This window comes from Amblyomma mixtum, chromosome 4 (assembly GCF_055824585.1).
Source record: "Amblyomma mixtum isolate Tamu chromosome 4, ASM5582458v1, whole genome shotgun sequence".
Classification (NCBI taxonomy): Eukaryota; Metazoa; Arthropoda; class Arachnida; order Ixodida; family Ixodidae; genus Amblyomma; species Amblyomma mixtum.
The window spans coordinates 130765648-130776599 of NC_143015.1; the positions used below are offsets into that span (position 1 = coordinate 130765648).

General features: G+C 52.0%; 1 protein-coding gene across 1 annotated transcript; it reads right to left on the minus strand.

The window, feature by feature from the left end:
* Nucleotides 1-1831: 1831 nt before the first annotated feature.
* LOC149348221 (uncharacterized) lies at nucleotides 1832-6461 on the minus strand. Its single transcript, XM_089588011.1, has 2 exons — nucleotides 5811-6461; nucleotides 1832-2035 (listed from the first exon to the last, which is right to left on the minus strand). Exons 1-2 carry the CDS (start codon nucleotides 6264-6266, stop codon nucleotides 1904-1906), a joined length of 588 nt encoding a protein of 195 aa, XP_089444137.1. The 5' UTR covers nucleotides 6267-6461; the 3' UTR covers nucleotides 1832-1903.
* Nucleotides 6462-10952: the final 4491 nt, after the last annotated feature.

The following is a 10952-nucleotide window of genomic DNA, read 5'->3' on the forward strand; positions in this document are numbered from 1 at the left end:
AGATCCCTGTCTGGGGAATATAGTTCGAAGGATGATGTCCAATAGCATGAGCAGACGTGGACTCCGGAGGTACCACCCACGGCTGGGGCGGCGTCGGGCTGTGGGGTCTCTCGCAGCCCGGTTGATGGGAGAGGGTAGAGGCTCAGTAATCAAACACTGCTGTATTTCACTAAGCACACCACCACTCTGTTCGTTGACCCGAGGGTCGACTCGGCCACGGAACGCCGCCATCGTCGCCGCATCTTCGGCCTTCGGCGGTCTTTGACTTTCGCCGCTGCGACCATGGTCCCACGGTCACGGAAGGTCGCTGCCTTAATCCACTTAGGCAGGAGGGGAGGCATCACAAGCGCTACTTGACTTTCGCCGCTGCGACCATGGTCCCACGGTCCTGGAAGGTCGCCCCTTAGGCAGGAGGGGAGGCATCACAGGTCCTACAGCACCCCTCTTTGAGCTTCGCCGCTACCGCCATGTTCCCACGGTCCTCGAAGTTCGCTGCCTTAATCCACAAGGCAGGGGGGGGGGGGGGCATCCCAAACCCAACACTGTATTCCCTCATGCACCCAGGGGACTATCATCCGTCCTGCAAATTATGCCAACACCCTAAGGCGGATGTTCATCACATACTTAGGGCTTGCCCTAATACTCCAACTCCCCCTTTTCTGAGACTCGACGACCAGGAGAGATGGGAGGCCGTGCTGCACAGCTCACAGCCGGAGGTTCAGCTCCGGATGGTGACCTGGGCCACAGAGGTCGCCAGGGCCCATGGGCTCCTGGCCACCTAGCGCGACCGCGAGGGCCCACCTGTTCCTGCAACCCCCTCATCCTTATCCCCACCCTCACTGGCTTCCTTTTAAGGGCTGCTTAATAAAAGTTTTTTTCCTCCTCCTCCTCCTCAACACAAAGCCAGCATGCCAACAGGAGGTTGCCATACCCTAGTGAAGAGGTTGCAGTACCATGACAGCGCAGTTTTTGTCAGGCACGCGGCCTACATATGTCAAAGGACGAATTTCCTGCATTAGGAGTACTCGTAAATACGAGGCGCTGTTTGTTAAGGAACTTCGCTGAGCACATATGGCGGACGGCACATTGCTAGAGGGAAGAGTTTTGTGCTCCTTTGCATAATCCGGCACACTTGTCTGGTAATGTCCCCTTCCTGGAAAGCTCTGCACGCAGGCTAGGGTGGCAGATTGTTGTTTCTATGCCAACTCTGTTTGCCTCTTCGATTGCTAGTGTGACAGCGACAACAGTTTATGGACATCAGCACACACACGGGCTTGGCAGGGAACGAGGCCACAGAGCGGATCACTCGAGGCTACACACACCAAGAGGTACTGGATAGGCCCCTGCAGTTTTCACGACAAATACGGGGAAATGATTACTTACTTCAAACTAGAAAGGAGAAAACTAGCGCCGCCCGAGAAAGACACTCAACAGGGCACAGGCAGCAGCCTGGAGTGGCCTACAGGCAGGCACTGATTTGGCCAGAAAAATGCGATTAGGTTATTTATGCCTGCAATGCGGAGAGGTCTCGGCCCTCTACCAGGCAGTCTGGGCATGTAGTAAAGCAAACTCAGATATTGAGGAAAACAGGAGGAGCCTCGAGCAGTAGAAGGTGGAACAACCCAGCTCGGACCCCTCCCTTACAAAATTTTTTAACACAGTCTATAGACTCTCTATAGACAAATCCTACAGACTAATCTCTAAGCAATACAATTGCTATAGACAGTCTACAGGCAATCCATAGATTTATGGCCATACGCTTTTAGTAGACTCTTTTCTATAGACAGTCTACAGATTATGAATAGACAAAAAGATATATCTATAGGATGGATGGATGGAAAACTTTATTAAGCAAGTGAGTTTGGACCGTACAAGGTCTCAGGGCCACCGCACAGCCCTCACATTACGCGCATGTGTCCAGGCCACGTAGGGCCATGGCACTGGCACCCCGGTTCACACAGCGAAGTTGCGCGTCCGGGTCCTGCGACGCAAGGAGGGCCTCCCATTCCTCCCATGTACCGATGGCGGGCTGTCCCTGCGGGGGAGGATCGGCAGGGCAGCCGAAGAGGATGTGGTCAAGGGTGGCGTGCGGTTCTCCGCAGAGACTGCACTCTGGGGAAACATGGCGGAAGTAGGATAGAAGCTGAGGGGTAGGAAGAGTTCGGGTCTGGAGTCGCCTCCAGAGGATTTGTTGGGAGTGGGATAGGCGGGGGTGGGGAGGGGGATAGAGTCGACGGGCAAGGCGTGCTTGTTGAGTTAGTTCTGAGAACGTGTGTGCCCGCTCCCTCGAGAAATCCCGGCTGGGGTCGCCATTTGCCCGGCAAATAAGTCCTCGGGCTATGTTATCGGCGGCCTCATTTCCGGGATTGCCAGAGTGAGCCGGCACCCACACGAGCTCAATACGCCTATCGGGATTTAGGGTGCACATTCTCAATATCTGCCACGCGGGGGGATGGACGCGTCCGCGGGCGAAGTTAAGAATGGCTGTTTTGGAATCGCTTAGTATATAAGCCGCATTGGTTTGGGCAATGGCTATTGCTATAGCTGCTTCCTCTGCTTCTTCCGGGGTACAAGGTGGGTCTATGAAATGGGTAAATGGGGGGGCTGCTGGATGATAAGCCACAGCTACTGAACGGTCTGGACCACTCGCAGCGTCCACCCAGCGCACATCCTCTAAAGTGCCATATTCTTTATGGAGAGCTTTGGCTCGCGCGACTCGGCGGGATTGATGGTATTCAGGGTGGACATTCTTCGGAAGTGGTTTCAGGATAAGCGCGGTGTGTATGGCGCGAGGGAGAGAGATGAAGTCGGTCGTGTGTGCCGGTATGCGAATTCCCAGAGAATCCAGTATATATCGTCCAGTTTCCGTGCCAGCCAGACGAAGGTACTGTGTGTAGCGATGTGCATCTATAAGCTCTTGTATAGTGTTGTGCATTCCTAATTTTAAGAGTCTGTCCGTGCTAGTGCTCTTTGGTAGGTTTAGCGCTGCTTTCGTAGCCATGCGGATAAGAGCATTGATCTTGTCTTTATCCGAACAGGAGAGGTTCAGGTAAGGAGTGGCGTAAAGAATGCGGCTAAGCACAAAGGCATGCAGCACCTTGAGATTATCTGCTTCGTCTAAACCGGCTCGTGAATGTGAAACCCTTCTAAGAAGATGGATGACGGAGTAAGTGGACTGTTTTAGTGCTTTCAGTGTAAGGTTGTTTTTCCCCGTGTCCTGTAAATGCAGGCCAAGAATGCGGAGGGTAGGTGTTTGCGGTATGGGAGTGTCATGCAGGTAGATCGTGATGGGGGAGGTAGGGACGCGCCGCGGGCGGATTATGAGGAGTGCTGACTTTGTGGGGGAGCATTCAAGCCCAATGTTTGCCGCGTGAGTAGCGATAGTTGTAGCGGCTTCCTGAAGGGTCGATTCTATGTCGCCATCCGAGCCGTATGTGGTCCAAACCGTTATATCATCCGCGTAAAGTGTGTGTCCTAAGTGCGGGATGCGGCTGAGAGCCTTGGCCAGGGGGATGAGGGTGAGGTTGAAGAGGAAGGGAGATAACACCGCCCCTTGCGGGGTACCAATGTTACCAAGCGTGAAGGGGGGGGGGGTCTGTATATCATCTATATGCAGTGAGGCTGTGCGACCGTTTAAGAAGGCCCGTATATAGTTGTAGGTCTTAGGCCCCAACTGCAACTCTTGGATGCCCTGCAGGATGGCGCTGTGCGTAACTTTGTCGAATGCTTTGGTGAGATCGACTGCCAGGATTGCTCTGGTGTGATATAACATGTCACTGAGGATAGCGTGTGAAATCTGCAGTAGGGCGTCCTGTGCCGAGAGGTGGGATCGAAATCCTACCATAGTATGTGGATATAGTCCATGGGATTCCATGTGTTGCGTGAGACGGGTGAGGATGACATGCTCAAACAGTTTGCCCAAGCACGAAGTCAGCGAAATGGGACGGAGGTTTTGGGCGTTAATGGGCTTATTTGGTTTAGGAATGAAAATTATTTTCCCGTGCTTCCATTCAGCAGGTAGCGCCCCCATATCCCAGCACTCATTGAAGTAGTCGGTGAGAAGGGAAATTGAACGGTCATCTAGATTTCTGAGCATGACATTTGTGATTTGGTCCTCCCCAGGGGTTGAGTTTCGAAGCTTGATAAGGGCTGCTCTGACTTCAACCTCCATAATGGGGGCGTCGAGGGAGGGTTGATCGGGGCCTACATAGTCGGGATATGATACAGCTTGGCCCACAGTGGTATAAGTTGATTGGAGTTGGCGTAACAGTGCTTGATGATTTTGACGATTTTTATGAGTAAGTCTTTTTAGTGTGAGCCGAGTTTGCTTTTTAGCTTGAGTGGGGTCTATCATATGTCGCAAAAGATGCCAGGCCCTGGTGGAGGAGAGATTACCTCGTAATCCGTCACATAATTGGTGCCAGTTAGATTTACTGAGTGCGGCACTGTGTTCTTCTATTTGTTTCTGTAGTTGCGCTAATTTTAGCTTAAGTTTCCGATTTTGCTTCTGGGTTTTCCAGCGTGTGAGGATACTGTTCTGAGCTTGGAGTAGGTGCGCTAAGCGACTGTCTGCAACGGGAGTCTCGGGGGTGGCGTCTAATGTTTGCGTGAATGCCTGGACATCCTGTTTCAGCTCTGCCATCCATGTGTGGAGGTTAAAGGGGGATTCTAATGTTTTGGCCTCTCTGTGCTTCCGAAGATTATCCCAGCTGGTAATTCGGACACGGTAGTTTTTAGCTTTTTTGGCGAAATCAAGCTGTATAGTTATGATATAATGATCACTGCCCAGGGCCTGATTTGAGTTTGTCCACACCGGTGTGGGAAGGTTGCGACCAAAAGTAAGATCTGGGCTTGTGTCGGCAGTGACACTATTGCCGATTCTTGTAGGTGTGCTCAGGTCATTATATATGGACAGGCCGTACATCTGAAGGGTGTTGCGCAATTCCGCTCCTCTCTTGTTAGTGCGTGTGTACCCCCAGTCTACATGTGCGCAGTTGAAATCCCCTAATATAATGAGGGGGTCCTTTTTTGCAGCGTTGGAGGCGGCTTTAATTAGAGAGATTAAATCTGAGACCGGTTGCCTCGGAAGGAGGTAACAGTTGAGGATGAAAAGGGGTTGAGATCTGTGAGTGGAGGGGATTAATTCTAGGAATGTGTGAGCTACCGGCGAGGTTAGTACATGACAAGTGTATGGTACGAAATGTTGGAGATACGTGGTAACCTTGGGGTTTGGAGTGGTGTCGGAGGGTACCAGAGCGTATCCTGGCAGCGATAAATTTGTGCCAGCATCCTGAAGTGCTACTATATCAGGGGGTGTGGAGGAAGCAGAGAGGAGCTGCTGCAGGGGGTCTCGTTTCCGACGAAACCCCCTGCAGTTCCATTGTAGGATGCTTAATTGGAGATTATTGCCCGTCAACTGGGCCATGCTGGAGGGTGGGGGGGGGGGGGGGGGGGCGGAGGATGGGAGCAGCTATGGGGTTGCTAGCTGGGATATGTGAAGACATTACAGCAATTATTTGTGGAATTTGTTGTAGAATAGCAGAAGTTACCTGACTGATAATAGTTTCTGTAAGCTTAGTGATGGCGGCTTCAATGTAATTTTGAGTCTGAGCCAGAATACTGGCTTCGAGCTGTTGGGCAAAGTTTTGTAATTTAGAATCCATGTCTGGAATGTCTTCTGGTCTGCGTTTCTTTTGTGGAGGGGGTGTGGAGGGTTGGGGTGTAGGCGAAGAGGTTTGGGGTGTTGGTGAAGGAGTGGGTGGAGAAACGGTAGGAGGGATGGAATTAATGGCTGCCCTAAGATGCCTTACCTCTTCCCGCAGGAGAGCTATCTCTTCCTCCCGCTGTGAGGTTTGGGGTGCACTGGTGGGTTTGGTCCAGGCTCGCTGGTGATCTTGATGAGGCACTAGCGGTGGAAAGTCCTTTGGCGTGGGCACTGGTTGCTTGGGTTTCGGCGCGGTCTGTCTACGAGGTGGAGGGGTCCTGGCTTTGCACGAGCCGGTACCGGTAAGATGGGAACCACCACAAAGAATGCAGCTTGGCGTGCATGGGGTCTCTTGAGGGGTGTGCTTCACGCCACACCGCGGGCAGAGTCCAGCCTTCGGGAGAGGGCACACGTCGTACCTGTGTCCAGGCTTCCTGCAGTTTGTGCAGGCATCGGGGCTTCCCTTGTATTTGGTGCAGCGGTGTACCACACACATATATTTAATTGTGTGAGGCACGGGACCTGAGGCAAAAGTTATTAAGATGGACGTTGTTTTACCCATGCGTCGGGCCGCTATAATGTTAGCGTCCGGGTTTCTGTACTGTAAGTCAGTTAGGATTTGTTCTGGTGTCTCGTTCCAGTAGGCCCGGGAAATGACGCCCTTGACTGCCGCTGGAGGGGCCGCGATGTACGCGGCTACCGGGTACTGTAGTCCATCTAAGGTAATTTGTTGAATTTTAAGGCGGAAGCCTTTAATGCCTCATCGTTGTAAGCAGGAGTTGTCGACAGAAAATGTCACGCTTTTCAATTGGTGGAAATGCTCGTGACGTCACAGTGCGCGAATTTAAAATGGGGCCAATTGTACTTTGGCTAGTAACCATGCAACCAATTGAAGGGACCATATAGTGATGCTCCAACTAAGTTGGACTGAGTTTAGTTAATTGCTTAATTAATCAATTAGCCTAATTAAAATAGAGGAGAATGAAAAGGTCAGAAGAAAGAAGAAAAGAAAGACGCGCGCCGCAGTGACAACAGCGTCCGCGGAAGAAGACGCTGCTGAAAAAAACAGATAAGTACGAAACCGCGTTCGCTCCACCGCCACGCACTTCCCCACTCAGTTCGACGTGGCTCGTTTCATATATGTTGTGTCGAACATCCTAGGACAGTTCCAACAATTGACAGGTGAATGACAGAACACGATGGATAGAAATACAGTAATATAAATATGAAATAGCCTAATTAACCTTTCTAGTTAGACCGCATAAATCATAAAACCGAGAACGAAATTGGTCGAGTTGGGGAATCGAACCAGGGTCTCCAGAGTGCGATACGAGCACGCTAGCCACTCCGTAATGCCAGCTGAATGGTTTGGAATGAACAAAGGCGCGTCTAGCTAATACGGCGTCTTCGTTCACTCCCATCTTCCCCTTTCCCTTACGGCGAGGTGCAGGTGTCTACCCAGATATGCGAGAGAGATACATTTCCTTTCCTCAAAAAATAAATTTACCGTCCAGCAAGGCGTACAGCCGAATTGGCGATGGCGTTCTGTGGACTCCCTGGCAGCGTTGCAAGACGCTGTCGCGTTCCACTCTTACAGGCGAAGCTTAACATGTTAACCACACATCAGTAACACACGCAGACAGCCAATGGACGCGTCATTCGCTGGCAGCACTTGAATCATCATTCACAACCACATTCGTGACAGAATGCTGTACTAAGGCTTTCGCCTTGCACCACTTTAGTCGCCAAAGTGGCTCCTAATTTTTCACCAATGCCAGAGCTGTTGCCTCCGCTACCGTCGCCACTGTGAAGGTGTTGTTAGTTGGGTGGATTCTTATGTGCAACTCGCCAATCACTGAGCAGCTGAGCGTCGAGTGAAGTGCCTGCAGGATACTGGGAGCCGGAATCTTCTCCAGGGAGAGGCCGCCTCGCGGGCGAAAGACGACTCTGATGGTACCCGCCGGCAGTGCGGCGAGTTGCTTGCTTCTATGGACGACGGCGCGCGTCAGGCGTAGGAGCTGCGGCGTCTCCTTGAACGCGCTTCGGGTGTTCCCAGATGCAGCGTCCGGTGGCGCGCCGGCGTTGCTGGCGCTTGGTTTAGGTTGAACGGTGGCCGACACCGGGTGTTTTGGGGGCGAATTGGAATCCGTGGTCCGATTACGGTATGCATGGAGCACAGTTTTCCACTCACCAGGGTGGCAGTCCAATGGGTTCAAGGTCTCTCCATCCACGGGCTCCTCCATGGCTGTTGGGGAGTGAGGAACGCGGCGCGCCGGCGAGGCTCGCCTCGATGAGGCGAGGCTTAGCGCAGCGGCGTGGCTGCCAGAGACATTTTCAACAGGTAGCTCACCGAGGTCATTGGGCACATCCAAAAGATGGTAGCGATTGGGGTCTGTGAACCTTCCAGGATCCGTTGAGGGCCTTGGTGGGTCCTAGAAAGGACTTAGCTGGGCACAGGAACCAGAAATTGGCGGAGCCGATAATAAACGCGTCCGCTCACTCGGGCCCCCTAGCGGCCAAAAACTCTATAGGAAGACAATGAGTCTATAGAAGTCTATAGACAATTTAATAAGGGCTCGACCCAGCTTTAGCTTGTAAAGAGGGCCCGGCGGGCTGCAACCGCCCTTGGGCTCCCGCCAGACTTGTGCGAACCACCGCGTTAAACGGAAAAGATAAATAAAATGTTTCTCTCTCTCTCTCTCGTTGCTGATGAGCCACATATAATGCTTCCGCATTAAAAGTTTCGATGGAGGCGGAACGCAATAGGCGCCCGTGTGTTCTGCGATGTCGGAGCACGTTAAAGATCACTATAGCCTTCCTCCAAAGCGGGACAGCCACGCTTCACATCGATGATCTCCACGCCTCACCCTATACACACTTGCCAATGTGGGCACGCCGCAAGGCTCCTTGCTTTCCCTCTTTCTGTTCAACCTCACACTTATCCCCTTCGCTACAGAATTACAGAAAATCCTCCATCTTGGCCACACTTTATACGCCCATAACATCACACTCTGGAAAACAAACGGAACAGACGGCCAAAACGAAGGCATGCTACAAACGGCGGCAGATACATTACTAAACTCACCTCAAGAACCGGGCTAGCGTGATCACCAGAAAAATCATAATCACTCGTCATACCCCGTAAGGGACGGACATACCAGACCCCCATATAAATCCGAATTCAGGGAAGACAAATACCCCAGGTCCATACCATCTGCATTCTAGGACTGTACCTCCAACAGGATGGAAAAAACGGAGTCACAATTAAGCGACTGAAAAAGGTCATCGAAGCCACCACGCAACTCATAAAAAGGGCGACTGGACGCGCACATGGGCTGAGAGAGGTGGACACCCTTCGCCTAGTGCACACCTATACCCTCAGCCGAATTCTTCATGCTACGCCATACCTCAAAGTAACAACCAGTAAGGTCCAGCAAATAGTCTGCTTGATTCGGCTAGCAAAAAAGCAGCATTTAAATTACAAAAAAAAACACTAGAAACGAGAAATTGCTCGAACTCGGAGTCCATAACAACATACATGAACTTCGCGAGGACAACTTACAAGCACAGTATACTACAGCGACGGGACGACACATATTCAGTCAGCTAGGCATCACAATCCCTGCAAATAGTACATCACTAAGAACACTCCCCACCCACATACATACTTCAATATATACCAAATCATTACTTAGGAGCATGCACCTCCACCGTGACCAAGATCCAAGGAAAGCGCACGCGGCAGCGCTGCACAGTGGTACGGGGAAGAGCCCGATGCTGTTTGGGTGGATGCCGCCTGCTATGAGCACGGAGCCACTGTAGTTGTCCACAACCCACACATAACACCCCTAACTTTCGAGCTTCAGGCACCACCCCTGAGGAAGCCGAGGAGACCGCTATAGCCATTGCTCTTCATCCACCGTAAACCTTGCTATTAATTAAATGTGTTGTGTGGTAATTAGCCGCTCTGCAGTGCGACAAAGCATCCAGGAGAGCGCGCGCAGTTACACGGGTGTCACCTCTGTTGATACTGCAAGAACCAGGAAATTTTCTTTACCGCTCGTCAGTCGGCTGCGCTTCCTGTGGCGCTTCTCCTCACCCGCGTGCTGCTCGCTCGAGCTCTCTTGAGCTGTGCGGACAGCATGGTTGTAGTGTCCACCGAAAAGTGACAGTTCTACTGCGCCATTTCCTTTATTAGGCCACGCTTTGGCTCAAGAATGATCCGCGAGAGCTTCCTGCGGGCTTTTGTTTCTTAATTTTACGGTTACTTGCTTCTTTCATCGAATTTCAAAATCAGTGTTTCTACCCGATCACCGAAGAACGCGACGGCCGAACAAGGTCAACAAGTATTTCCAGGCACGACGCGTTCTGTGTCTCCTGAGGTTGGAGGGGTTGGGACACTGGTGTATCGGTTACAGCCGGCGTCTTCGCTACGATGGACACGGTTGTTGCGACGCCCGTCTGTTCTTTCACTCTTTCCTCTCATATCTTTGAATTCTCATCTCAGCGGTGTTGGCTCAGCTCGAGCCAGTCGGCAGGCCCGTGCAGCAACAACTCTATCTCCCCAATGAAAGTGACAGTTGCCACGCATTGATGCTGACGGGCAGACGCACAATCACGTCAAGCTTGAGCGTGACGTGATCTTAAATGATGATGCCGACCGTAGTAGTAGTAGCAGTAAAAACATTTATTCTTGCAAAAGGAAGAGTTACGGAGTAGGGGGTGGGGGATATATAGATGTGGAGCTTCAGTGGTAGGTCTTCCCTATTCCAGGATCCCGTTGGCCTTCGCCGCTGCCTTGGCCCTCGTCACCAGCATAAGCTGTGTGCTCGGGTCGGAGTCAGTCAGGAGGGCCTCCCACTGCTCTAGACTAGGGCTATTTATCTGTGGTAATAAAGGTCTTTTTTCACAGCCCCAGGTGGTGTGGTACGTTGTGGCGTAGCCCCCACACCACACGCACTCTTTCGCGTATCTGTTCGGCCACATTTTATGATACATGGCTCTGCTTGGGTAGGTGTCTGTATGTAGTCGTCTGAGCGCGGTGGCCTGCTCTCTGTTGAGGACATCCGCCGGAGCCGAGTACTTCTTGGCGCTCCCAACAACGCCTTCGTTGCCTCCCCGTAAGATTCTGGCGTGCTGAAGGGTTCGACCGGCAAACCCGCCCTCCGGTTCGTGAACCCTCGGACAACGGTGTCTACCATGAGATTTCCCTCTCAGCCGAAAAGCCGCGAGGATTCTCTTCGAACGA